Source organism: Cantharellus anzutake (assembly GCF_015039405.1).
Source record: "Cantharellus anzutake strain C23 chromosome Unknown EI90scaffold_6, whole genome shotgun sequence".
In the NCBI taxonomy this organism is placed as follows: domain Eukaryota; kingdom Fungi; phylum Basidiomycota; class Agaricomycetes; order Cantharellales; family Hydnaceae; genus Cantharellus; species Cantharellus anzutake.
The window spans coordinates 1,051,096-1,077,481 of record NW_024066956.1 but is presented as its reverse complement, the minus strand read 5'-3'; the positions used below and the strand labels follow the sequence as shown (position 1 = coordinate 1,077,481).

The 26,386-nt window shown below is 48.3% G+C and overlaps 7 protein-coding genes across 7 annotated transcripts; 6 read left to right on the top strand and 1 right to left on the bottom strand.

Annotated features, from left to right (window-relative positions):
* Nucleotides 1–5,719: 5,719 nt before the first annotated feature.
* EI90DRAFT_3151311 (WD40-repeat-containing domain protein) lies at nucleotides 5,720–10,517 on the bottom strand. The gene is made up of 17 exons (XM_039065718.1): nucleotides 10,439–10,517; nucleotides 9,892–10,377; nucleotides 9,790–9,841; nucleotides 9,245–9,717; nucleotides 9,078–9,185; nucleotides 8,757–9,024; nucleotides 8,606–8,710; nucleotides 8,384–8,549; nucleotides 7,606–8,326; nucleotides 7,368–7,543; nucleotides 7,184–7,303; nucleotides 7,040–7,125; nucleotides 6,901–6,983; nucleotides 6,821–6,851; nucleotides 6,677–6,758; nucleotides 6,452–6,620; nucleotides 5,720–6,385 (listed from the first exon to the last, which is right to left on the bottom strand). The coding sequence occupies exons 2-17, from the start codon at nucleotides 10,106–10,108 to the stop codon at nucleotides 6,204–6,206; spliced, it is 3,039 nt and encodes a 1,012-aa protein (XP_038921467.1). The 5' UTR covers nucleotides 10,109–10,377; nucleotides 10,439–10,517; the 3' UTR covers nucleotides 5,720–6,203.
* Nucleotides 10,518–11,013: 496 nt separating this feature from the next.
* EI90DRAFT_2296867 (uncharacterized protein) lies at nucleotides 11,014–12,603 on the top strand. Its single transcript, XM_039052842.1, has 5 exons — nucleotides 11,014–11,575; nucleotides 11,633–11,681; nucleotides 11,733–12,178; nucleotides 12,296–12,334; nucleotides 12,392–12,603. The coding sequence occupies exons 1-5, from the start codon at nucleotides 11,398–11,400 to the stop codon at nucleotides 12,505–12,507; spliced, it is 828 nt and encodes a 275-aa protein (XP_038921466.1). The 5' UTR covers nucleotides 11,014–11,397; the 3' UTR covers nucleotides 12,508–12,603.
* On the top strand, nucleotides 12,314–13,147 carry EI90DRAFT_3038116 (uncharacterized protein; the record flags this gene model as incomplete). The annotated part of the gene is made up of 4 exons (XM_039058839.1): nucleotides 12,314–12,334; nucleotides 12,392–12,803; nucleotides 12,861–13,026; nucleotides 13,089–13,147. Coding segments are annotated over exons 2-4 (395 nt in total), but the record flags the coding sequence as incomplete, so codon positions are not given.
* A 473-nt stretch (nucleotides 13,148–13,620) lies between these two features.
* Nucleotides 13,621–15,405, top strand: EI90DRAFT_3117624 (uncharacterized protein; the record flags this gene model as incomplete). The annotated part of the gene is made up of 8 exons (XM_039063011.1): nucleotides 13,621–13,939; nucleotides 13,990–14,190; nucleotides 14,248–14,455; nucleotides 14,513–14,598; nucleotides 14,651–14,681; nucleotides 14,730–14,811; nucleotides 14,866–15,037; nucleotides 15,089–15,405. 8 exons carry the CDS (start codon nucleotides 13,621–13,623, stop codon nucleotides 15,403–15,405), a joined length of 1,416 nt encoding a protein of 471 aa, XP_038921464.1.
* A 689-nt stretch (nucleotides 15,406–16,094) lies between these two features.
* Nucleotides 16,095–18,836, top strand: EI90DRAFT_2298254 (uncharacterized protein). Its single transcript, XM_039052844.1, has 12 exons — nucleotides 16,095–16,384; nucleotides 16,483–16,499; nucleotides 16,555–16,979; nucleotides 17,041–17,088; nucleotides 17,269–17,314; nucleotides 17,373–17,477; nucleotides 17,534–17,638; nucleotides 17,787–17,866; nucleotides 17,932–17,993; nucleotides 18,098–18,150; nucleotides 18,287–18,438; nucleotides 18,506–18,836. Exons 1-12 carry the CDS (start codon nucleotides 16,376–16,378, stop codon nucleotides 18,802–18,804), a joined length of 1,401 nt encoding a protein of 466 aa, XP_038921463.1. The 5' UTR covers nucleotides 16,095–16,375; the 3' UTR covers nucleotides 18,805–18,836.
* A 784-nt stretch (nucleotides 18,837–19,620) lies between these two features.
* EI90DRAFT_2297014 (uncharacterized protein) lies at nucleotides 19,621–20,432 on the top strand. Its single transcript, XM_039052843.1, has 5 exons — nucleotides 19,621–19,635; nucleotides 19,692–19,777; nucleotides 19,833–19,974; nucleotides 20,053–20,221; nucleotides 20,291–20,432. The coding sequence occupies exons 2-5, from the start codon at nucleotides 19,764–19,766 to the stop codon at nucleotides 20,386–20,388; spliced, it is 423 nt and encodes a 140-aa protein (XP_038921462.1). The 5' UTR covers nucleotides 19,621–19,635; nucleotides 19,692–19,763; the 3' UTR covers nucleotides 20,389–20,432.
* Nucleotides 20,433–21,399: 967 nt separating this feature from the next.
* Nucleotides 21,400–25,828, top strand: EI90DRAFT_3038088 (uncharacterized protein; the record flags this gene model as incomplete). The annotated part of the gene is made up of 21 exons (XM_039058838.1): nucleotides 21,400–21,604; nucleotides 21,669–21,726; nucleotides 21,792–22,252; nucleotides 22,324–22,431; nucleotides 22,485–22,587; nucleotides 22,649–22,753; nucleotides 22,802–22,906; nucleotides 22,964–23,129; nucleotides 23,187–23,257; nucleotides 23,352–23,414; nucleotides 23,467–23,720; nucleotides 23,778–24,062; nucleotides 24,111–24,283; nucleotides 24,341–24,583; nucleotides 24,669–24,742; nucleotides 24,801–24,886; nucleotides 24,936–24,966; nucleotides 25,015–25,096; nucleotides 25,157–25,328; nucleotides 25,397–25,701; nucleotides 25,782–25,828. Coding segments are annotated over 20 exons (3,150 nt in total), but the record flags the coding sequence as incomplete, so codon positions are not given.
* Nucleotides 25,829–26,386: the final 558 nt, after the last annotated feature.

Sequence of the window (26,386 nt, the reverse complement as noted above, 5' to 3'; positions counted from 1 at the left end):
TGCCTGCTGCCAACACGCACCCACTCCCAACCATGTCGAATCCATCTGCTGCGCTGCCATACCTATTGTCGACATTACTCTATCCCCAGCTCCAACGTGTCCGCTCCATAATGCATTGTCACTTTCGCTGTCGACACACCTGTCAACATTCATTTACCATTGGCACAACGTGCCTGTGTCTGACCATGCTGCATATCGCAGTTTGTTCACAAGCTAACATGGCTGGGGTATTCCCCTGGTTCTTTAGTACTGCTGCTGCCATGGTCTTGCACACTCCCCGGGCACTTAACCCATCGACTACCCATGTCTGTCTGAGACCACCTGGTTTGCTACCACTGAAGTTGATAGATCTCTTTCCTCTGATGCATGCTGTGCACTGCATTGCTGCTCCAATGTTGATGTTCCCTCAACTCTTCTCTCCCATCTGATGGCATTTCTCCTTTTGATGTCGATGCATTGTTGTGGGGACAAGTCCATGCACGGTAAAAAGTCAGATTCTGCAGAATTTGCCCACCAACATGCACTACATATCCACTGACACTTCCAATGATTATCCTATCACCATCCAACACACCATACACCCATTCCTTATTTTTCCTTATTTTCCCCATCATTCCCAACAGCCCCAAGCCAAATTCCCACACCCAACCATGCCACCAATTCCACCCCCTCTCCAGACCTCCATGCTCTACCTTCCTTCTTCACCCACAAAGCATTTCCCAGAATGGAAACCCCATACTCGGATGGTTCAGCATGGTGTAGAGCCTCACATGGTCTTGACAGCACCTGTCAATGGCCACATCTCAAGAACTACTGCACCAATTGGGACAAATAAGGACTCGTTGGAAAGCTGGAGACGAGGAGGTTGCTGATGGGAGGATAGGCGGGCGCTGTGGCGAAGTGTTGCGGAGTTAACTTTCACAATTCCCATTTCGGATCCATTGTCATATTTTCCCCATTCATTCATATTTCTTTTATTGTTTCTTTGTTCCTAATTGGACATTCCTTATTTACGGTTGCCTAATGGCCTGTTTACATTCCCCCATTCCATTCATTCCATTTCCAACTCATATAAAATAGATAATAGCTTGTACATAACAAGTTAGTACTGAATAGACCCATGAAGGAGTAAGAAAGAGTTACATCCAAGTGGCAAAGATGCCATCCATGACACTAACACCCCCCCTGAGCTAGTTACCAACGTCTAAGACCCTTCTTATCATAATCCTCAGCCTTGACGTCCAAGAGAGATGTAGGTGAGTGTTTGTTTGAGGTTTTTGCAGACTCAGTAGCGCCCACGGACCAAAACCTGGCCCCACAAACCACACCCATGCACACTACAACCCTCCCCCTCTTCTCTGTCTCGAGTCAAGGTGATTGACCCATTACAGTGTTCATCATCTCCACCTCCACCTCTGCCTTCACTGGCCCCTCCCATTCCTACTTCCTTCCTGCCACTGTGCCCATGAATCCCTGTGGACTCTGTCCAAGTCTGTGCATCATCAAGTCTGCACACACTCTCGGTCTCCAAACACCTGTGCCAGTTTGGGCCATTCCAACTTGGGTTCTTTGAGAACACCTATGGGTTGCTCTAAGGGGAGAACCCTTAGGTTGTTGTAAGGGGAGAGTGTAAGGAATGGATAGAGGATGGATGATGCACACTTTGTGTGCTTTCCTATTATTCTTTATACTATAATAATCTTCGGACTAAACAATGTATAACAACTGTATATACATATATAGTGTCTGGGGTCAGGAATAGGGGTTTAGCCCTTCTCCTCCCCCCCTGTCGAATACTAGCCCCATACAGTCTAGATTATCGACAGCCTGAGGATTGAGGAGTTACCAAGGCTGGCACCCCAACCGGCCTTACACCCACATTACTGAGTATGCCAACCTTATTATTCCCTGAGTAGCAAATGAGAGAGGTAACTTTCTTCTCTCATTCCCCTTGCTGCTCAGTGTCATGGCCCTGCAAAAGGTGCCTGTCCACTATCACTCTCCTATGTCCCTACCACCTATCCTGCCCCATCAGCTTTCTCTGCAACCCACCACCCAGCAGTGCCACTAGTCTACCCCGCTTGCAGCCCCACAGTGTTGCCTCCTTTTCTGCTATCCCCAACCCTCCTGGCCACTCAGCTACACACTACTCATTTATTGCCAAACACCACACGCCTTCTCCTTGCTTAGCCCTCTCATTAATATTGCTGCTTATATATATTGACACTTGATCCATCACCATATTGGTGTCAGGTTGTCAGTCCCCTCAGTCTTTCTCTCTATGCCATCTTCCACATTAATTGTTTATCGCACTTCCATCTGTTCCTTAATAACCTGTCTTCCTGGTTCATGCCTCTCATTCAGTTCGCTGTGGTTACCACTCCACTCCCCATTCAGGTGCCAGACCAACCAGCCCCTCCTTTCGTATTTATACTTGTAGTTTACTGTCAATGTACCTCAGTTCGAATATCGACTAGAAATCCCCAAAGTCCTCTCATCTTTAAGTTTGCCTCTAAGTTTCATCTTCACCTGAGTAAACGTCACTGCAAGGTCCCTCCTGCTAACCTGAAATACAGGACAGCCTAGAACACATGGTGCAATGCTCCTGTTGAGTTGCTGAAGCTGAAGTCCCAAACTCCCAAGATGCCTTGCAACGGAGTTGCATACTAGCTAAGTGCCCACTTGCACTGCTGCATTCCACTCCACTTCCCACGATTACTTCGAATATTGTTTCTGACACTCAGCTGGAATCCCTATCGCAACTACTCTACCAGGTTCCCCCATACCCTGTCCCTCTCAGCCTCAGCTCCACCAAAAGCTCCAGATTCCATGACTTAGAGTCCAAGCAGCTCAGTACTCTGACAGCACTCCACCTGAGTCACTGAGGCCAAGGTCCTTCCTAATTGAGTCTCCAATTCCATTCCAGAACCATCTGAGACCATCCTCTAACAAATACCCAACTTGTGCATCAGCAAAGTCTGGTTACAGATCTTTGAAATGTGAATCAGATCTAATTCAATTTTAATTCAGTTTAGGGTACCCTGTGTTGGCAGATTCTCAAAGTTTTGGGTGGTAGGGATCTGTCAAAACCCTAGCAACCACAAACTATCTGCATGCAGGATTTGCTGATGTGGCCAGTTTGGGATTTACAGTGCTCCAAAAAACCGTTCCAATGTTTTTCACTTTTCACTTCATGAGCTTATAGTATCATGGCAGCACATTCTAAAATTCCCCAAAAATCTTTAAACATGCATTAGTATCCCCTTCACAGATCTGGAAATTATGTAAGCAATATAACCATTTTTAGCGAAGTTATTTAATTTACAAGGGACCCATGTCATTGGAACGGTTTTTTGGAGTCAATTTTTGGGAGAAGAAAATGGTATCAACTAATATTTGGTATAGCCATCCTTTGCCCTAAGCACTGCCTCAACCCTCCTAGGCATACTTTCAATCAAGTTCTGACAAACCCTTGGTTCTATATTATCCCACTCCTCCTGAAACTGCTCCCACAGTTCCAAGCTTCTTCTTCACATGATTCCACAAATGTTCAATTGGATTGAGGTCTGGGGACTGAGCAGGCCATTTCATGACCCTGATATCATGGTGTTTGAACCAATTTTGGGCCTTCTTGCTGGTATGCTTTGGGGTCATTGTCCTGCTGGAAGATGGTGTGGGCTGGGGATTTGTGGTAATAGGAGAGTGTTCCTTGGAATTCATCATCCAGAATCTGGCAGTAGAGGTCTGCATCCATTCTCCCATCAATCTTGCATGCCATGCCAACCCCATCCCATGTCATACATCCCCACACCATAACAGATCCACCACCAAACTTCTTTGTCCCTTGCACCAGGCAGTCACTGAGAGGCTCACCCACCCTCTTCCACACCCATTTCCTCCCATCTGAGCCCAGGCAATTGACCTTGGTCTCATCTGACCACACCACTCTCTTCCAATCCTCAAGAGTCCACTCCTTGTGACTGATTGCAAAGTCCATCCTCTCTCTCTTGTGTTTCTTGCCAAGCATAGGCCGCTTCTTCTTCACCATGGCTTTCCAACCAGCCTTCTTCAGTCCCAGGCAGACTGTCTCAGGTGAGATGCTCTTGTTGGTGATGTTTTGAAGCATTCAAGTCACTTGGGAGGCATTGTCAGCCTTGCCAGAGTTGATAAGGCAGTAGGCATGGCATATGTCAGTCTCTGAGAGCTTGGTTGGACGACCACCACTGGGCTTGGGAACATCAGGACGGTGTGCAGACCATAGCCAAGTGATAGTGGTGAGGCCACAGCCAGTAGCAGATGAGATCTGGCAAGCACTATGACCAGAATCAATGAGGGAAAGGACTTTGGCAATTTTTGAAGCAGACAAGGGACGCATTTTGGATTTTTGGGGCATTATGCTGCGGTATTTATGCTCCAGCAACGTTATTTTGTTTATTAGTGTGTACAGTAAACAATATCACATGACATGACATGTGATATTTTTATTTTTAGGATGTGCCAAAGGCACTCCAAAAAACTGTTCCAATGACATGGGTCCCTTGTGTCATATCCGTGCATACCCGACCCCGACCCGACTTCCGGACCTCCACCCTCTTCACCTCCGGAGTCATAACCTACCGCTGCCGTTCCGATACTCACCTTCGGTCCTGGCAACACACCTCCCCCTTACCTCTCCGACCCTATCTCCGTCCGCTCCAATACTCATCTTGGACCGAACATCGCCCCACTCGCCACCCTTCCTACTACTCCGCTCCCCCTTCACAACACCTCCACCCTCCCGTTATCCTCCTACGCTTCCCCCGTCCGCTCCGATACTCACCTTTGGACCTGACTACTCTCCTTTCCGCCACTCCCTCTTCCTTACCTTTCCCCTCTCTTCTCCCTCTGTTACTCCTCCACCACCCTTCCGCCAAGTTACAACCTTCCACCGCTGTTCCGTACTTCGCACTCGGACACCGCTCGTACCTTACTCCGAGCCTCCATCATAGTCCCTACCTCGGACTTTGACTCCACCTCAGCCTTAGTCCATTGCATTGGTGACCTCATACTACGTAAACACCATTGCCAATATTCCTCGGACTTCCAACCCTGCCTCCGTAACCTCCGTAAGCTCCGCAACCCCCGAGCTTCATGGACCGCCTTCGGCACTCTCGCCGCCTGTAATGTATTTCTCGCGTTTTCCCCTTCATCCCTATTTGGACTACTGCTTCTTTCTATTCTAGCCAGTTAGTCATCATCCCCACTTCCCCTCATCCTCCTGCCCCTCTGGGCCTCGCCCTCCCTACCTCCTTTCGGACGTATCACAGGTCTTGCCCTATGACCTTCGGTACCGCTCCGCTCCCTCTACCCTTTGTTCCCGTTCGGACGTCTTCGTTCCGATTCAGTCACCCTTTGTTCTCTTTGTGCTTTTGCCCCTTCCATTATATATATCAGCGCTTGTACATACTCATCTTGGTTTCAGTCCGAAATCGACCTGAAATGCCCCCAAGAGACTTCCTGCTCACCTACTGTGAAATTAAGGACCAAATGGACAAACAGCAATGGCACAGCGCTCCGCTTGAGTCACTGAGGCCAAGGTCCCTCCACGCTAAGTCTCCGATTCCACTCCGGAGTCGTCTGTTCCCGCCCCGTTCTAACACCTTGTAAATTAAATAGCTTTACCAAAAATAAATATATTGCTTACATAATTTGCAGGTCTGTGAAGGGGATACTAATGCATCTTAAATGATTTTTGGGGAATTTTAGAATCCACTGCCATGATACTATAAGCTCAAGAAGTGAAAAGTGAAAAACATTGGAACGGTTTTTTGGAGCACTGTATAGCCCTCTGAGTTGTCACCAAGCATACCTGCACATGACCAAGTCAGAATACCTTCATGACACATGGGGTGAGATGCAAGCAGCCATATTCAAGTGCCTGCACAAAGTTAAGCAATTTTCCTGGTTGCATGGATCACCTGGAATGGGGAAGACAATGAAATCTTCTGGAGAAACAAGCAGGGACTGTCACCGAGAAGCACTTCATAACCCTGGCAGATTAGATGGATTGGGGGACTATCTCCTCTCAAGAAACATGTACCCTTTCTTGCAGTCCTCAGGAGCACCGTAGCTGCGACAACATATGATTTAGCTGGCATCAGTGCTGGAACCCGAACAACTGTGTTCTAAATAACCCAAAATTGTTGAGAAGGACTGAGTCTAGCTTAGTCTATTGTGGAACTCCATATCATCACAGTTCCGTCACTAGAACCGCCCGCAACCATGGAATTGGTCAAACTCCCACGGTTCCAGGCGACACTTGTGAGGACCGAGCCTTGGCTCATATCCGCAGAAAATGAGGTTAATAGTTTAGCGGACTCGCGGGCCCAAATGGAAAAGTAACCCTCTATATGAATATGAAATGAAGTGTCTACTGAGGGTAATGTCGAAGTTGATGTATGACACTCCATACCTTCCGTTGCCGATACGACAATTTGATCTTCTATCCTGGAGGTGTCTGTTTTGAATGGTGAACCCGGCGCACCCATTTGTCCAACACCAGCACATTTTGCATCTCTCAAAGGATATTGATGCAATAGAGTCAAAAAGGCGGGATGGATGCCACAAAGTTGTAGAGCAGTCTAAGATGAACGTTCTTCGGCTAGTGTTGGAAGCAATATGATGAGCTCGAGCGTACCTCGTTGTTGTGTGTAAGGAGCAGCATTGTTCCAGAGGCGGATAGTGTCAAGCCACGAATACTGTTTAAGATTGGAATCTGGCTGTTTGTCAACAGGCAGTGGTTGAGCAGCGGTGAATGTCGTGGGATGATAACCCCACGCACTGGAGTATTGTCCGCCTTGTTAAGTCAAACACTGAGAAACAGTGAGGACGGATCACTCTAAGTACATCAATTTCACACACTGATGATGCGCTGCTCGGGTTGGGACTTGTATGATGGGTACAGGCCATCTGCTGATTTAGTCAGAGATCCGACGGCCAGCATTCTATATCCAAATAGAACATTATGAGAATAGGCCTGATCTTCCCATTGGTGGCGTGCCTTTCACCATCCGGTGTCACTACAGCGTCATGGATTTCCTTGTTGGAGAAATTAAATACGGCATTAGTACTTCCGTTCATTATATCCTGGATAAAGTAGATGGGTGATATTGTGTCGGATGAGCGAGGGGCGTAGAACAATTACCACTTGATACAAATTGGCGTCCTCAATGCGGAGAACGTGGGTCCCATTCGGCATCCACACCACGCAAAGTTGAACACTTCTAGGTTGTGGAAGCACGAATTGCTGAAGTACGTCTCCAGTCTAGTTTGTTTGAGCAAGATTTCACTTCTGTGGATGACCACTACGAAATTCACGAGCAACATACTGAGACAGCCCAAATCATATATCCACGGCGTGTCATCTTGGCCATCAAGAATTTCCCATCCGGTGACCATGCGAGTTGAGACGCTAATTGGGTGCCAAGATGGCAAGTATGGTGGAGTTGCAAACTTGGGTCCAGTTTCCAAATCTTTGTGGTCTGATCCCATGCACACGTGGCCACTATGGGATCATGTCCTTAATCCAAATCACCATAGAATCAAGAATCAGGGAGCGACACGTACAGAATTGTCCATCAGGGCTGAACTGAATATCTTTGACCGGGACCTTGTGAACTTTCTTTTTCCATAGCATATGCAGTGACTTCAGGGAGGATTCCAAGGACAATCTTTGCCCTCTAATCTCCTCCCGGTTCTGCTGGATCACTTTTTGGACAATGCGTTGGAATTTCGACTTCGCTGGAGACAATTCGGGGGCGTGTATCAAGACCGATGCATCGGATCGATAAGGGTCGTGCCTCCTCCGCAACTCTATTGGCCCCGGAGTCAACGCTGAGCTGTGCCAAGGTTGTAGGGAGCGGGCGAGTGAGTTGTCGGTTCGCAATGGGTGAGTGAGCACCTTATTGACCACCTCGGAGAGACGGAGGGTTGGACTCCGAATATGCCGGGTCTCCTCAAACCCTAGTGACCCTGGGTGCACCGCGGCGGACCCTCGAGCCACCTGACCTCGGACCTGAGGAACGGCTCCACTCTCCCTACCACTAGAAAGTATATTCGAAGCAACCCCATCGATAACAATGTTCGAGGCAAGGGTCTCCGAGGGGGCGGCCTTCTCTTCTTCTGCTCGAGAAGTGGGAGAAGTTGCTTCGCCATGGTCAGTTTGCTGCACCTGTCTGCTGGCAGTGAGACCTGAGCTGGAAGTCGGAAGGACAGCAACAGGGGTGCTACGCCGCGTCAACCATTGTGAAAATGATTGAAAAATATCCTCCAATTCCTCCACTAGCCACTGCGAAGAGTTCTGTTATTTTTTTGGTGCTGGTCATGGAGAGACCGGAATTCTCACCCTTGACCCTTTATTTTGCCTAAATGCATAGAAGTCCCCTGCAAACCAGAGACCTACTATTAGGAGCGCAATGACCGATATGGCAGCCGAGCTCGTCACACAAATTGGAATGAATCGTGCATGTGGAAAATTCGAAAATGTGAAACAAATAAGACCGAATGTAAAGCTAACGGGGAACATGCTCAGTGGTCACATTGTTGATACAGGATAGGATACTCGTACGAAAGGATGGAGAGAATGAGGAACACGAGAGGCGTTGTTGTGATCCATATAGATATCCACCAAGGAACGGCCGAAGGGGGGCTCGAATACGCAGCGAGAGTCCAGCTAGAAATCGTATCAGCAGTCGAAAAAAGGGACCCGGAGAACTAACCGATAGCCCAGCTGACTATTAACGGCGCTGGACATGGACCACACAAGAGAGAGCAGCCAAAATAAATTGACAACAGCCGAAGTCTTCGTGGCGCTATTAGAATAGCTGAATAGGAAGTGAATGGAAATGACTTGAGAAGTGCCTTTAAAAACCATGCACCTGAACTGTATGGTCGTAGCAGACACGGCAGAGAAGAAAGTAGCTATAGTGGACACATTTTGAAGGGCTTCTGCAGTGTGTTTTTGACTAAACTTTATCGTAGGCACGCCTTCCATTAAGAATTAGTGATGAATGCACCACAGCCTCACCAGCCTTACTTACCAACAGTGTTAAAAACCCTCAAATTATCCACAATTCCCTCCAAATGAGGTATCATCTTGTCGGCAAGGTCGACAATATAGCGCCGAATAGAATAAGTGTGAAAGGTTCCTGGATCATATCAATCAGATGTGCTCAAACTTCAGCCGAAGCGGTGGGATGATCCAGACCTCTGAAGTCGCTGAGGTTGTTGGCCCAGTATTCGAGATCTCCACGAAAAGCCTCGAATGATTGATCCAAATTGTCGGAGGTGTAATCTGGAACTTTCGCAAATCCGCGAAGTGATTTGAGAGCTGTTCTAAGCTCGTACAAGTCCTTCGCCAGAAAAACCAGTTCGTCCGGGAATGCCTCGCCCACAGCACCCTCCATTCCTGGGTACCTCGTCCTATCTCGTGTATTGCCCCTTAGTGGAGCATATAAAGGGAAAGTTCGGGCCCTTCTGGGCTTGGTGGAATGGTGAGATGAAGGCCCCTGTCTCGGACGCTGGACGCTTAATCGTGGGCGCATTGCTTGGACGATGTCTAGCACTGTGCGCAAGCGCGTCTGAAGACGAACAGCCGCTGAGGAGAAGCGCACACTAGAGGTAAGCTCTTGCGCGATATTTATTATTTGTCCAAGTGTTTCATCGAGGTTTTGCATGTTCCTGATTGCAGCATTGATGCGCGAAAGGTAAGTGCCAATCAAGAGGTTGGGTGGGACTTAGGGCTTCGCGCACCTTTTGAACCTGTCGAAACGCTCCTGCTCTTCTTGCACGAGTTCCTGTGTATCTATTTTTGATGGTATCTCAAAGCGATCATAGTTCTGGACCGCGGCTCACTCTGTGCCGGAACGTTGTCCCATCGTACCATACTTTCTATTGTATCCCAACGCTCTCTAGTGCGTGGGGGAGGGACGTTCAGGTGTTCGGAAACAATGGAGGAGCTCGGAAGGTTGGCTGGAAGCGGTGGTGGCTCCAACGTCATCCGTATTCCGGTGTTCAAATCATCCACAGACAATGATGGTAGGTACTGAACACCTTTTGGAGTCGTTGTCATCGTCGAGAACGTGGTTTGTGAGGGCAATGGGAACGATGTTGGTTCTGAAGATAATGATGCCAAAGCGTGCTGAATGCTTGGCCCGATAAGGCCGTACCCATGAGTGAATCATGCTTCTTCAGGCAACCCGAGCAGCAGGGCCGTGCCTGTGTGAATTAAGAAATTGGTTGGCACACAAGCGGTCATAATTCTCAATTGGCCTGCTGGCGCTATAGTCAGAAGGGACATTCGCACAAATGACACTTTCAGGAACAGGAAGCCAGAGGTTGCTTAAAATGTAGACCAGTTTCGTTCACGGTAACTAGATGGAGAGACGTACGAAAGACGTACTTTCACGGATAACTTGTCAGGCTTTGCCGTAGGACAGCCTCTATGACAAGGCCGGCGCCATTTTGGAAGTGGAAGCTCGGGTCCAAGTATACGTGATAGATTACATAATTCAATCCAATGTTTGAATTCCGCCATCTGGCACAATCACCAGACACGTCTATGTCGGTCGTCGCCTAGTGCATTGGGAGTTGTCAAATATCCCAAACCCTGGTCTTCTGCCATCTTTAATTCGGATTCCAATACCAACGCAACGTGGGATCGTCCAAGCAAGGGAAGTTGGGCTACGATGCACCGCGAGCTCACCTGGTGGAATCTGTTGCGCGCGCATCACAGCTTGAACTTCTGCAATAAATTCGGACGACTCCGCTACAATACAGCTAAGGTCGTAGCCGAACGGCTGGACCTCGTTGACTAATAAATGTTAGGATCGTCGTCGGAACCCACGATTGGACGTACCATCCCTTCCTTCTTTTCCGACTATTCCTACATCTCCCATGGTTAAACAAAATACTTAGTTCGTTCAACAGTGGTTTCCTGGCCCGAGGCATCCTTATCAAAATTGGAAATAGATTGGCGTGGAGCTCAACAACCAGTTGCAAGCCCGTACAAACTGGGCGACACGGACTTGCACTACTATATTGTAGTCGATGATCGGGCGCTAATGGGCCTAGGCCACTGCGGGGCACCCCGTTTGGAAAATAACGTGGAATCGAACACTGATTTTGTCTGACACGGTTTCCTCTCAAGGAAACCGAGTGCCAATTGAATGAGAAGCCTCAACCAGCATTTCTACACGCGAACCAGCCTCTATCGTGTATTTCCAATGAATCGCTGGACTTTGTCCTGGCCGTCTTCCCTCATCAGTACATTAGAGCCCCCACTTCACTCCATCAGCGCCATCTAACGGAACATTTACAACCTCCATCCAGCCCCTGAACTGCAGGAGTGTCGCTTCCTTGATGGCTAATCCACCCTCAGAACCATCACCCACGCAAGTCAACGTCGCGTCAGAGGCTGATAAGGATATTTTCCTGGCCTGCCTCAAGGAATTTAAGGAGCTCGGTCAGAAGCTGGACCGCATCATCACCTCCGATCTCACCCTCGCCTCAGCTGGACCAGTGAGCGATGTTCATGCACGTACGCATTCTTCAATCATAATCATTCCCCGCTGAGTGCACTATCTGTGCTTGTCAGCGTATTCCAGTCCTCGGAACGAGGATGAACAGTTTGAGGCATTTCAGCGGTAAGTTGTGATGAAGCCCATTGTCTAACTGGCTGCTGGATCACCTTGTAGTGGGATGAAGAATCTCAGCGGCGCCGTGCAAAGTATTGCCGACGGCGTCAAGGAACTCAAATCTGCGTATCGACTGGTTCGAGTGTCGGAGGCACTTCGCTCTCGCTTGACTCTCGTTTTCTATACCCTCGGTGCCATTGCTTTCCCCTCATCGAATGCCAAACTGAAGACGCAGTGGCCCAGCCAGCCATCACAGCATTGGACGCCAGCACAGATCATCGATGAAGGTGTTCTTCCTCTCGATGAGGCCATTACGTCTGACGCAGGAACTATCTCTGAGAGACTTCAGAAGCTTGGCCAATGCGTTGATGTCTTCAACGCTGCTTTGAAAGGCCTCCCTGGGTTTCACGATGTTCCAGGCTATAGCGCAAGTGGCATTGACACCTCACTGCGAAATTTCGCTCAAGATCTGAAATATTGGGGCCGTAACTTGAATAACTTTCAGGGTTAATTTCTTGTCTCATGTCTGACTGGTGACTAATCTTATGTTACAGGGCAAGTCCATCAGCACCACATCCGGGCGCACGTTGCTACCATACCGGGTAACATAGTACATCATCTAGGTGAGATCACAGACGCTCTCGGAATATTCATTCGGTTGGGTCAGTGTCCTTACGTCACACAATTTGCCACTACCAAACTGATAAGGTGTTTGGTAGGTTTGCCGATTGTGTTGCATTCTGAACGAGACCCAACATTTCAAAATCTGTCAACAGTGGCAACACTCTTTGCGAGTGTATCCGCATCGACCATTCAATTAAGGCAGGTTGTTTGAACTTGTGCCTTGAAACCCGTGACAGCTTCTTGTGATCTAGCTACACGCAACGGGATACGAGGGTCGACCAGGCGGTCAATGTCCTCTGGATCGTCTCGCTTGTTTTTGCCATCGCAAGTGCCATCAACAGTCAACTCACTTATCAGTGAGTGGAGTACGCCGATACAAGTCCACCTGATCATCTTCTTTAGATGGTCTTCAATTGTATTCATGACCCCACTCTCAGCTCTCCCATGGTGGAGATCCCTGTGGATCCGCCGAGCGCCTCTCGTCTTTCTTGTTCTATCCGTAATATCGTTAGCGAGCTTTCGTTATTATAATGATTGGCTTATCCACTGAGTGTGCTACTCCAGATTCTCCGCGGGCGTTGTCTTCTTCACATTCTCTCATTTTTCGAACCATCCAATCATCCCATTCTGCGTCACAGCTGCTTCAGCGGTCTCAGCAGCAGGACTTTTTTTCGTCGGGACCTGGTTCATTGCAGAGTATTTTTCATTTGGGAGCGGAACGAAGACAGGGGTACGCACAACAGCCTCTGAATCATCGAACTGTTTCTGACCATTTTTTCTGTCGCATGTAAGGACGAACATGATTATTTGTTCCATTCAGCATGGGATTTGGCGAGTGATTGGGTTCTGCAAGTCGTTCGACGGTGAGTACGGGTCTATATAATTCTAATTTCTCCACCCAATACGGATGAAATCGTAACGCAATTTGTCTTGTTTCAAGGGCTTATCGGTCAGCTGCACTATGGTGTTCTGAACATCGGGGATGGTTCCTCATACTCTTCGGGTATCTGCTCTCACTCATCTGCTTGACATCTGATCGGGCTAATTATGTCCAGCATTGCTGTCCTACCTATAACTTTAGTTATAATTTCTTGTCTTTTCCTTTGCTTTTGGTTTGAGATAGAGGTTGACGAAATATGGGAACAGGCTTGCGATTGGTTTCGGCGGACTAAGAATCGCATACAGAATTGGCGCCAACAACGCTTAACCACACGCAATTCCGTTCTCCCCACGACGTCCGATACCCGATTCCAGCGCAGTGTGATAGAGACGCGAGGAGATAAAGTTGGAGGTCAGCCCTGCTCATCCATCGTCCTGTACACAAATGACCCCACTCCCTGAATCCGATACACTCGCAGGTAATGATGCTGAGGCACATGCGATCTCTCAGTTCAAAATAGGTATCAGGGCGATCCACCAGAACTTGGAACTAAGCGAGGGTCCCTCAAATCCAACTACTCCCATCCAGAAATTTCGTAATGTTGCGATGAGGGTAATTAAGGAAAAACGTCATGCTAGGGCAAAACTCAGAAAGAAGATGGAGTCAATGGAACCGGCACTGAAGTCTCTGTCACCCGTTCAGTCATCACGGGAGCATACGACGATGATCCATGACATTAATTTTCATTACGATGGCCGTTACCGTAGGTCAAACATATCTCTTGTAGAACCACACCATTGCTGATGCTAGTAGTTGTTACTTTTTCGAGGGAAGATGACAATATATTATTCTGGGAATTAGACCAAATGGAAGTGATGGTTATTGACCGAGTGGATATGCGGCGGCACGGATCTAGCCCTGCCCAGGAGTTGATCGGAACCTTGTCCCGGTCTCGGGATCACATGAGAGCGTTGAGAGTGACATCACTGAGAGAGAATCGAGTATTGATCATTGGTGGACTGGTATGCCTTGCTGGCTAACTCCGATTCTCACGATCTCATTGTCTAGCAGGGGTGGCGGCTTTGGCGGCTTCGGCGTCTTCGGAAACTGGGTACTATAAAGCACATCAACTGGGTTCCCGAGGTCACCCCAAGCCCCTCACTCTTGATTTGGAATTTGGACTGAATCTTTTGCCTGTATCTCAGATCTCGAGACTCATTCCTTGGGTTGGTCTTGACTACGCACTAGAGGATGCGGTTCTCACCCCGGATGGAACGAAGTGAGCTTCTATTTATAGCACAAATGATGTCAAGGCGCTGAATTTTATCACTGCAAGGTTATTGGGAATAGCTACATTGGGTTCAACGGCCGACAAAAATCATCTTAAGCCATCAAGATCCCCTCCAGAATGTCGAATCATCAGTAAGTGCATTAATGATGATAATCCAGAAAGTGGTTAATATCATTCGAACAGTCTGCGATGCCTGGGAGGATGAGATTGATTTGTAAGTTTTATTAGGTGTTTATGGACAGACATGTCATATGTTTTGTAGCGAAATTCCGACTTTCGACCCCATACGGAGGATGAGCTTATCTTACTCAGGCAAGCGTTTGCTTGTTATGTCCGATGGCAGTGTACAGTATTCTATCTATATTTCCCACCTCACTTGTTACATGCTTTCATTCTAGACGCCACCTCGCCTGTTCCGAGTTTACCCTACCTGGCTTGTCCCATTGCACACATTTGACCTTCCAGATGCAGATGGGAAGTACCCTATCTATGGCCAGTTTGGGATTCGGAGCCCTGCCCCCGTGGCAGGTGAGTCCGAGGAAGATCAAATCATCATTTGCGCTAACAAACGTATGGCTCCAATCGGCGAGCGTTCCCTAGTGCTGATTCTTCTAATCTTAGGGGGGGAAATCTTCATATGGCACCGTGAATCCTATCGTCTCCTGTACTCGCTCGAAATTTCGATTCCCTGGGGCACTGAAGTCAGTGGGGTGACTTTCGGCTGTGAGCGCTTGGAGGACTACAGCTATCTGAAGGTGGCTGCTGCATGCACCGATGGAACTGTCATCATGTGGGGCTCGAAGTGGGATCACCCTAATCCTTCCGTTCTCACTGACGAATTACCGCGAGCGACCAGTGAAACTACTGGAGGAACCATCGAAGAAGTCATTGAAGGGGCGGATGGAGTTGTCGACGAAGATATTATTACGGAGGTTTAAATTGCATGCAAATCCCTCCGTTATGGCCTTCCGACACCTCATACTGTTCTTCGTTTTCGTAACTCCTGTGGTCCAGTTCCCCGATGGTAGGACCTATATATCTAATGGATGAAAGATTATCTCGGTAGTATAGCACCTGCATGTATTGCACCTCCCTGTGCCTCAGCTGGTTCGATTTACTTGTTGAATCATCGGAATCATTACATGTCGCCATTCTTCGTGAAGTACCCGATCGTCGTCGAAACCACTCACCGATCGGACGTACCTTACTTTTCATTTCCCATCTTCCTGCATCTTCCATGCATGGTTAAACAAAATACTTAGATATGATGTTGATTCAACGCCCAACGGTGTGGTCCCGGCCCGAGGCATCCTTACCAAAATTGGAAATGTATTCTCACAACCAGTTTGCGTACCAAGTATCGACTACCCTGTTTGGCAGAGAACGTAGAATCGACCACTGACAAGGTTTCCTCTCAAGGAAAAATGGGAATTGAATGAGAGGCCTCACCGACATTTCTATGGCACGCGGGTCAGCCTCTATCATGTATATGTATTTCCAATTAATCGCTGGCCTTTGTCCTACCGGCAGCATTGATATCTAGGAGCGGGGATTACGACTGTGAACTAGTGGACTGCCCTCACTCAAGTCTCTCCTCGTCAGCACATTTGAGTTCCCCCACTTCACTTCAGGAGAATTTCGTCACTACCATCCAACGGAACATTTACAACCTCCATCAAGCCCCTGAACTGCAGTGCAGGAGTGTCGCTTCCTTGATGGCTAATCCACCCTCAGAACCATTACCCACGCAAGTCAACATCGCAGCAGAGGATGATAGGGATGTTTTCCTAGCATGCCTCAAGGAATTTAAGGAGCTCGGTCAGAAGCTGGATCGCATCATCACCTCAGCTGAACGGAGTCAGAGGCCCGATCATCGCACCCTCGGCGCCTCAGCTGAACCAGTGGGCGATGTTCAATGCACGTATGCATTCTTCCCATCTTAACCGTTCCCTCGCTGAGTGCACCATCTGTTCTTGTCAGCGCATTCCAGTCCTGAAATTAACGAAGATGAACAGTTTGAGGCATTTCAGCGGTAAGTTGCGATTGAAACCGATCATCTAACTGGCGGCCGCTGAATCACCTTGTAGCGGGATGAAGGAACTCAGCAGCGTTGTGCAAAGCGTTGCCGATGGCGTCAAGGAACTCAAATCTGCGTATCGACTGGTTCGAGTATCGGAGGCACTTTGCTCCCGCTTGGCTCTCGTCTTCTATACCCTCGTTTCCATTGCTTTTCCATCATTGAATGCCAAACTGAAGACGCAATGGCCCAGCCAGCTATCACAGATCGATGAAAGTGTTTTGCTTCTCGATGAGGCCGCTACGACTGACGTAGGAACTATCGCTGAGAGGCTTCAGAAGCTTGGCCAATGTGTTGATGTCTTCAATACTACTTTGAAAGGCCTCCCCGGGTTTCACGATGTTCCGGGCTATAATGCAAGTGGCCTTGACGCCTCATTGCAAAATTTCGCTCAAGATCTGAATTATTGGGGTCGTAACTTGAGTAACTTCCGTGGTTAGTTTTTCTTGTCTCTCATGTCTGATCCTGGTAACTAGTGACTAGCCCTATGTTACAGGGCAAGTCCATCGGCACCACATCCTGGTGCACGTCGCCACCGTACCGGGTAAGATAATACATCATTTATGTGAGATCACTGACGCTCTCAAGATATTCATTCGGTTGGGTGAGTGTCCTTGCATCACATAAGTAATTTGGCACCACCAAAAACTGATAAGACGTTTGGCAGGTTTGCCGATTGTATTACATTCTGAACGAGACCCAACATTCCAAAATCTGTCAACAGTGGCAACACTCTTTGCGAGTGTATCCGCATCGACCATTCAACTGAGGCAAGTCGTCCGAGCTTGTGCCTTGAAAACCCGTGACAGCTTCGCTGCCGTGATCTAGCTATACGCAAACGGATACGAGGATCGATCAGGCGGTCAATATCCTTTGGATCGTCTCGCTTGTTTTTGCCATCGCGAGTGCCATCAACAGTCAACTCAGTTATCAGTTGAGTTTGAAGCCACGTCGATACAACTTGTTTACAAGTTGATCATCTTCTTTAGATGGTCCTCGATGATATTCATGACCCCCCTTTCAACTCTCCCTTGGCAGAGATCCCTGTGGACTCGCCGAGCGCCTCTCATCTTTCTTGTTCTATCCGTCATATCGTTAGCAAAACACTTTTCATTGTTAGGATGACTTGGCTTATACAATGAGTGTACTGCTCCAGGTTCTCCGCGGGCATTGTCTGCTTCACATTCTCTCATTTTGCTCACCACCCGATCATCCCGTTCTGCGTCACGGCTGCTTCAGCAGTCTCAGCAGCAGGACTGCTCTTCGTCGGGACCTGGTTCATTGCGGAGTATTTGTCATTTGCGAGCGGGACGAATACAGGAGTACGCATAACAGCTTCTGGGTATCATCGAGCTGTTTCTGACCAATTTTTCTGTCGCATGTAAAGGATTACTCGGCTCCTTCAGCATGGGATTTGGCGAGGGATGGAGTTCTGAATGGTTTTCGATGGTGAGTCCGGGTGAAGAGTAGATATCTAGTTCTAATTTCTCCATCCCGATGTGGATGAAATCGTGACCCGACCTGTCTCGTATCTCGTATCAAGGTCCTATCAGTCAGTTAAATCATGGTGCTCCAACTATCGAGTGTGGTTCCTCCTGACATTCGGGTACCTGCTCTTACTGATTTGTTTGACATATGATGGGGCTAATTGCGTCTAGCATTGCTGTCTTTCCTATAACTTTGATCGTCATTTGTTTTAATTTTTCTCTCGAAATGTCGGTCATACTTTCCGACTTAATAAGGGAAAACCTGGGGAAACTCGCACAACATCGGCGGCGCCAACGAGACTTAACCACACGCAATTCCATTCTCCCTATGACGTTCGATATCCCAATCCGACGCACTGCGATGGAGACGCGAGGAGATAATGACCAACCACCATCCAATGTTGGAGGTCAGCCTTGCTCATTTATCGCCCTGTACACGAATGACCCTACTCCCTGAATCTGACACACTCGCAGGGGATGATGCTGAGGCGCATGCGGTCACTCAGCTCAGACTGGATATCAGAACAATCCAACGGAGCCTGGAACTAGGCGATGGTCCCTCGAACTCAACCTCTCCCGCCCAGAAATTTCGTAGTGCAGTCATCAAAGTAATCATGGAAAGACGTCGTGCTAGGGCGGAGGCCAAACGGGGGATGGAATTGGCACTACAATTTTTGTCTCCAACTCCATCGACACGGGAGCACAACGCAATGATCCATGACATCAATTTTTCTCACGACGGCCGTCACTGTAGGTCAAACTCGTCTTGGTAGAAACAAGATCGCTGAATATCAACATGGGTATAGTTGTTACTTTTTCAGGGCACGAAGACAATGTATTCATCTGGGAAGCGAACCAAATGGGAATGAGGGTCATTGATCGAGTGGATTTGCGGTGGCGCGGATTTGATCTCCAGTTCGGAGATCGCATGAAAACAATTCAAGTAATGTTATTGAGAGAGAGTCGAGTGATAATAATTAAAGTATGTCTTACCAGCTAACCCCAAGCGTCAACTGCACGATCTCATGCTGTCTACCAGGGATCGTGGCTTCAGCAATTTCTACAGGGGTGGAGGCTACGGTGGTTCCTAGCACCTCTATGGTTTCAGAGGCCTCAAAAGTTTTTGCGGCTCTTTGCGTTTCTGTGGCTTCAGCGGCTTGGGAGACTTGAGCAGCTTCGGTGGCTTCGGTGGCTTGAGCAGCTCCAACAACTCCAGCGGTTTCAGCGGCTTGAGCGGCTTCGGTGGCGCGAGCAGTTCCAGCAACTCCAGCGACTTCAGGGGTTCCGGTGGCTTCGGTGGTTTGAGTGGATTCAGGGGTCTCAGCCAACTGACTTCGTTGGTCGGTTCCTGCGGTTTGTGGGATTTCTGGCGATTCTGGGGCGTCAAGAGTCTCAGTGGCTTCAGCCGGTGGGCGCTATAAAGCGGCTCAACTGGGTTTCCGATGTCGGTGGGAATTTTTCAGGGTGGGAAGAGCGCACATCCAAGGCCGCCCACTCTTAATTTGGGGATTTGGACTGAAGCTTTTACAGGGCACACGCCTCCCTTTTGGAGAGGATTTTGACTACGTACTCGAGGATGTTGTTCTCACCCGGGATGGAACCAAGTGAGCTTCTATCGCATATAACACATGATGTCACGGAGCTGGATTTCATTATGCAGGTTATTTGGGATAGCTACAGTGAATGTGACGGCGGACAGAGATTATCTGAAGCCATCAAAATCACCTTCAGAATGTCGAATAATTAGTAAGTGTATTGATGATGATGATGATAAGCGAGAAACTGATTAATATCATTGCAGTCTACAATGTCAAGACAAAGAAGACTGTTTTGTAAGTTTGTTGGGTGTTTGTGGACAGCCATGTCATATATGTTGTAGCGAAATTCCCACCTTCGACTCCATACGGAGGATGAGCTTATCTTACTCGGGCAAGCGTTTACTTGTTATGTCTGATGGCAGTGTACAGTGTCATGTTCTTCCTATAATCTTGCACCTTACTTATTACATGCTTTCATTCTAGATGCCACCACGCCTGTTCCTAGTTTACCCTACCTCGCTTGTCCCATTGCACACATTCTACCTTCCAGATGAGACGGAATACCCAATTGATGGCCAGTTTGGAATTCGGAGCTCTGCCCTCGTGGCAGATGGGTCCGAGGAAGATCAAATCATTATTTGCGCTAACAAACGTAAGGCCTCCGATCACTGAATATATATCCCCCAGTGCTGACACTTGATTCTAACCCCTTAATCTGTAGGAGGGAAAGTTTTCATATGGCACCGGGAGTCGTATCGCCTCCTGCACCCGTTCACAATCTCGATTCCTGGAAGCGCTGAAGTCAGTGGGGTGACTTAGGCTGTGAGCGCTTGGCGGACTACAGCTATCTCAGGATAGTAGCTGCATGCACCGATGGAACCGGCATTATGCGGAGCACGACATGGAATCATCTTAATCCTCCCATCCTCACTGACGAATTACCGCAAGCGACCAGTGCAGCTACTGGAGGATCAACTACCGAAGAAGTTATTGAAGGGGCGGATGGAGGTGTCAACGAACTTGAGATTGTTATGGAGGTTTGGGTCGCGTGCAAATCAATCCCTCCATCATGCATGGCGCCGGCCCTCCGACTTCTCATACTATTCGTTACTCTTGTGGTCCAGTACCCCGATCGTAGGACCTATATACCAAATGCTAAATGGAGGAAATATTATCTCGGTGGTATGGCACGATCGCTTCTTTGCATGTATTACACTTCCCTGGGCCTCAGTTAGATAGTCATTACATATCGACATTCTTTGTGAAGTTCCTGTTCTGACCTTACTGCAAATCCCCTGTTTCTTTTCCAACTGGCTACAGAAACAAAACACTTAAATATGATGTTCGGTCCCGGCCCGCGCGCGGTATCCTTGCCAAAATTGGAAATAGATTCTCACGACCAGTTTAATTGCAAGCGCATACAGACTGGGCGACAACGCACTTGCGCTACTAGATTGTAGTCGAAGATCGGGAACTGATGGGCCTTAGGCCAACTGCAGAGTAGGTTATCGACTACCCCGTTTGGCAGATATTGTAGAATCGACCACTCACTAGGGTTCCTCTCAAGGCAAAAGTGGACACAATTGAATGAGAGGCCTCAACTGGCATTTCTACACGCGCGCCATGTATTTCCAATGAATGGCTGATCTTTGTCCTAACCAGCAGCCTTCATATCTGTGAGTCGGGCTTGCCACTGTGAAGCAGCGGACTTACCTTCACCCAAGTCTCTCCTCGTCAGCACATTCGAGTTCCCCACTTCACTTTCAGGAGGATTTCACCAGCGCCATCTAACGGAACACTTACAATCTCCATCAAGCCCCGGAACTGCAGGAGTGTCTGGCTAATCCACCCTCAGAACCATCACCCACGCAAGTCAATATGGCGGCAGAGGATGATAGGGATGTTTTCCTGGCGTGCCTCAAGGAATTTAAGGAGCTCGGTCAGAAGCTGGACCGCATCATCACCTCAGCTGAACGTCAGAAGCCTGATCGCACCCTCGTCTCAGCTGAACTAGTGAGCGATGTTGCTCACCCATGTACGAATCCTTAACTATCCCTCTCTGAGTGCACCTTCGGATGACTTAATTCTATCATTGTTAGCACATTCTGGCCCGGGAAATGAGGAAATCGAGGATATCGAGTTTGAGGGATTTCAGCGGTAAGGAAACCCGGTCAACTTGTGACGAAACCCATCATCGAACTGGCCGCTGATCCCCCTTGTAGCGGGATGGCGAAGCTCAGCAGAGCCGTGACACACATCGCCGACACTGTCAAGAATCTCAAATCCGCGTATCATCTGATTCGAATATCGGAAGAATTTCGCTCTCGCTTGGCGTTCGTTTTCCGTATTCTGCCCCTCATTGCTTCTCCATCATCAAGTGCCAAACTGAAGAAGCAGTGGCTTGATCGGCCATTACCATCCTTACCCATGCAGTTTTGGACGCCAGCCCAAGTCATCCGCGAGAGTATTTATCTTGATGAGACTATCACTAGTACTCCCGATCGGAAAGCTCTCTCCACGGGACTTCAGAAGCTTGGGCAAGGAGTTGATGTCTTCAATGCTGCATTGAAAGGCCTTCCTGGGTTTCATGATATTCCAGGCTATAACGCAAAGGAGATTGACCTCTCATTGCAAAATTTCGCTCAAGACCTGAAATATTGGGGTCGTAACTTGGACAACTTCCGTGGCTAGTTTTCTTGTTCTCATATCATATCCGATATCCCGGTAACTAAATCGATCAACCCAATGTCACAGGGGAAACACTTTCGCACCACGTTCGGGCGCACGTCGCCACCATTCCGGAAAAAATAGCAAAACATCTAGTTGGGGTCACAGGCGCTCTTGATATATTCATTCACTTGGGTCAGTGTCCTTGCATTAATTTGTCACTACCACATTGATAAGGTGTATGACAGGTTTGCCGATTATATTACGTTCTGAACGGGATTCAACATTTCAAAATTTGTCAACAGTCGCAGCACTCTTTGCGAGTGTATCCGCAACGACGATTCAATTCAGGCGAGTTTGTTCGAACTTGTGCTTTAGGACGCGCCGCGACAACTCTGCTGCCATGATCTAGCTACACACAATCGGGTACGGGGATCGAACAGGCAGTCAACGTCCTCTGGATCGTCTCGCTTGTTTTTGCCATTGCGAGTGCCATCAACAGTCAACTGAGTTATCAGTAAGTTTGGAACATGCCGATCCGAGTTTACGCATTCATCTCCTTTAGATGGACCTCAGTTGTATTCTCGACTCCGATGTCGGCGCTCTCATGGTGGGGATCCCTGTGGATTCGCCGGATGCCTCTCATCTTTCTTATTCTATCCGTAATATCGTTAGTGAGCTTCCGTCGTCACAATGACAGGCCCATATCATGAGTTTTCCACTCTAGGTTCTCCGTGGGCATTGTGTGCTTCACATTCTCTAATTTTGCAAGTCACCCAATCATCCCAGTCTGTGTTACGGTTGCTTCAGTAATCTCGGCAGCAGCACTGTTCTACGTCGGACTCTGGTTCATTGTAGAGTATCTTGCATTTGGGAGCAGAAAGAAGACAGGGGTACGCCTATCAGCCTCTAAATATTAACAAGCCGTTAATTTTTCTGCCGCACGTAAGGACGAACTTGATTATTTGTCCGGTTCAGCATGGGATTTGGTGAGCAATTGGGTTCTGAAAGTTCTTCGAAGGTGAGTCCGGGTCAAGAGTAAATCTCTGTTTCTAATTTCTCCATTTTGATGCGGACGAAATTGTGACCCGACTTGTCTCGTATCTCATACCAAGGGCCTATCGCTCAGCTGCACTGTGGTACTCTATATATCAAGAGTGGTTCCTCCTGATCATCGGGTATCTGCTCTTACTGATTTGCGTGACATATGATGGGGCTAATTGTGTTCAGTATCGCTGTCTTGCCTATAACCTTAATCGTCATCTTCTGTCTTTTTCTTTACGCGAAATTCAGCATAGAGATCGACAAAATATGGGGAGATGTCTGTGATTGGTTTCGGCGGATTAAGAATCTCGCACAAAATTGGTGCCAACAACGCTTAACCACACGCCCTTCCATTCTCCCTACGACGTCCAATACCTCAGCCAGGCGAATTGCGATGGAGACGCGAGAAGATGATGACCAATCGCCGTCCAATGTTGGAGGTCAGCCCTGCTCACCTATCGTCCTGCACATGAATGACCCATCCGACACACTCGCAGGTAATGATGCCGATGCACATGCGGTCGCTCAGCTCAAACAGAATATCAGGACGATCCACCAGAGCTTGGAACTAGGCGAGGGTCCCTCAAACCCAACTTCTCCCATCCAGAAATTTCGTCGTGCAGTCATCAAAGTAATCATCGAAAAACGTCATACTAGGGCGGAGGTCAAAAAGAAGATGGATTCAATGGAACCGGCACTGGAGTTTTTATCTCCAACTTCGTTGCCACGGGAGCACAAGGCAATGATCCATGACATTCACTTTGATCGCGACGGCCGTTACTGTGGGTGAACCCGTCTTTGTAGATCGCTGAATATCAACATGGGCGTAGTTGTTACTTTTTCAGCGCATGAAAACGATGTATTCATCTGGGAAGCGAACCAACTGGAAGTGAAGGTCGTCAAGCGAGTGAATTTGCGGCGCGGATATGATCTCTGGTCTGGAGATCATATGGAAACAATTCAAGTAATGTTGTTGAGAGAGAGTCGTGTGGTAATAATTCGAGTATATCTGACCAGCTAACCCCAAGTGTCAACTGCACGATCTCATATTATCTATCAGGCATCGTGGCTTCAGCAACTTCAGCAACTTCAGCAGTTGTGGCGGCCGCGGTGGCTTCTGCGGCTCCTGGAGCTTCTCCCTCTTCCGCGGCGTCAGCAGCTTCTGGAGCCTCGCCGGTTTGAAGACCCGTTTCAGGCAATTCAACAGGCGTTGCGGGTTGTGGGGTTGGTGAGACTTCTGGTGATTCTGGGGTCTCAGGGGCTTCAGGGACTTCAGATAAAGTGCATCAACTGGGTTCCCAAGGTCGGTAGGAATTTTTCAGGGTGGGAAGAGCGCACATCCAAGGCTGCCCACTCTTGATTTAGGATTTGGACTGAACCCTTTACAGGGTATGCCTCTCCCTGTTGCAGGGAATCTTGACTATGCACTTGAGGATGCTGTTCTCACCCGGGACGGAACCAAGTGAGCTTCTATTCATATAGCAGAATATGATGTCAGTAAGCTGAATTTCGTTATGCAGGTTATTGGGAATAGCTATAGTGAGTGTAACAGCAGACAAAAATTATCCGAAGCCATCAAAATCCCCTTCAGAATGTCGAATCATTAGTAAGCGTATTGGTGATGATAAGAGAAAAACTCGTTAATATCATTGCAGTCTATGATGTCGGGACAAAGAAGACTATTTTGTAAGTTTGTTGGGTGTTTGTGGACCAGCCAACTCATATATGTTGTAGCGAAATTCCCACCTTCGACTCCATACAGAGGATGAGCTTATCTCACTCGGGCAAGCATTTGCTTGTTTTGTCTGATGGTAATGTACAGTGTCACGTTCTTTCTATAATCTTGCACCTTACTTATTACATGCTTTCATTCTAGACGCCACCGCGCTTGTTCCGAGTTTACCCTACCTGGCTTGTCCCATTGCACACATTTGACCTTCCAGATGCAGATGGGAAGTACCCTATCTATGGCCAGTTTGGGATTCGGAGCCCTGCCCCCGTGGCAGATGAGTCCGAGGAAGATCAAATCATTATTTGCGCTAACAAACGTAGGGCCCCGATCACTGAACGTTCCCTAGTATGTGCTCACACTTGATTCCAACCCCCTAATGTGCAGGAGGGGAAGTCTTCATATGGCACCGCAAATCGTATCGCCTCCTGCACTCGTTCACGATGATTCCTGGAAGCGCCGAAGTCAGTGGGGTGACTTTCGGCCGTGAGCGCTTGAAGGACTACAGCTATCTCAGGGTGGCAGCTGCATGGACCGATGGAACTGTCACCATGTGGAGCACGAAATGGGATCACCCCGATTCTCCTGTCCTCACGGACATATTTCCGGGAGCAAGCGAAGAAGCCACTGGAGGAACCATTGAAGAAGTTGCTGAAGGGGTTGGTGAAAGCGTCGCCGTTAGAGAAGTTTAAGTCGTTCACAAGTCCCTCCCCTTCGTTGTCACCTTTCCTATTATCACCCGATTCCGAGTATCATTATATCTCTGTAGCTCCTGTGATCCAGTTTCCTGAGGCCCAAGATCTATCTAAAGAAGGTACCTTTTCAAAAATCCCCCTCGGGAGTGCACTGCGATTACTCCCTTGCATGGAGTACACCGTCTTGTTCCTTGGTCACTTTCATCCGCATTGCGATGTGCTGACCCTTCAATGACGCCTTTGATCGCTCATTAAACCATTTGGCTAAGCTCTAGTGGCAGATCACGCGCTCCTTGAATTAGAGTATATAGTACATTCCACATGTTCTCATTGCATAAGCTAACCGTAAGCGTTCACCGTGCTGCCCTTGCTCCAAGCTAATTAGCCTCCACACGCGCAATCTCCTTACCTTATTCTCCTCGTTCCAGGCCGGTTGACCCTCAATGTCAACAAAGTGTAGCCTGGAACAAATGCGAAATTCTTACCAAGTTCAACGAGGAACAGTGGGTTTGGGGTGATTAATCAATCATGCACAAGGGGCAATACTTTCGGAGTGAAATCCTTACTCAGGATGAGGGAGTTCTTCTTTCGGGATGTCAGTCTAAAGTACTGAAGTGAAGCATCCAATCATCCTCTAAATGGACCCCGGCCTTTTGAGACATTCCGGGCTGCAACGAAAGAA

What these genes read in the sequence shown, in the direction of transcription:
- EI90DRAFT_3151311 (XM_039065718.1), bottom strand. Translation starts at nt 10,108, where the DNA reads ATGACAACGACTCCAAAAGGTGTTCAGTACCTACCATCATTGTCTGTG. An exon ending in AATAGTCAGCTGGGCTATCG is followed by an intron (nt 8,711 to 8,756) that starts GTTAGTTCTCCG and finishes TACGATTTCTAG; the next exon opens with CTGGACTCTCGCTGCGTATT. An exon ending in CTCATTCTCTCCATCCTTTC is followed by an intron (nt 8,550 to 8,605) that starts GTACGAGTATCC and finishes GTTCCCCGTTAG; the next exon opens with CTTTACATTCGGTCTTATTT.
- EI90DRAFT_2296867 (XM_039052842.1), top strand. Translation starts at nt 11,398, where the DNA reads ATGGCTAATCCACCCTCAGAACCATCACCCACGCAAGTCAACGTCGCG. An exon ending in TAACTTGAATAACTTTCAGG is followed by an intron (nt 12,179 to 12,295) that starts GTTAATTTCTTG and finishes TACATCATCTAG; the next exon opens with GTGAGATCACAGACGCTCTC. An exon ending in CGGAATATTCATTCGGTTGG is followed by an intron (nt 12,335 to 12,391) that starts GTCAGTGTCCTT and finishes GGTGTTTGGTAG; the next exon opens with GTTTGCCGATTGTGTTGCAT.
- EI90DRAFT_2298254 (XM_039052844.1), top strand. An exon ending in GTTCTGAATGGTTTTCGATG is followed by an intron (nt 17,994 to 18,097) that starts GTGAGTCCGGGT and finishes AGGTCCTATCAG; the next exon opens with TCAGTTAAATCATGGTGCTC. An exon ending in TGGTTCCTCCTGACATTCGG is followed by an intron (nt 18,151 to 18,286) that starts GTACCTGCTCTT and finishes CGACTTAATAAG; the next exon opens with GGAAAACCTGGGGAAACTCG.
- EI90DRAFT_2297014 (XM_039052843.1), top strand. An exon ending in ACTCGGGCAAGCGTTTACTT is followed by an intron (nt 19,975 to 20,052) that starts GTTATGTCTGAT and finishes CTTTCATTCTAG; the next exon opens with ATGCCACCACGCCTGTTCCT. An exon ending in CATTATTTGCGCTAACAAAC is followed by an intron (nt 20,222 to 20,290) that starts GTAAGGCCTCCG and finishes CTTAATCTGTAG; the next exon opens with GAGGGAAAGTTTTCATATGG.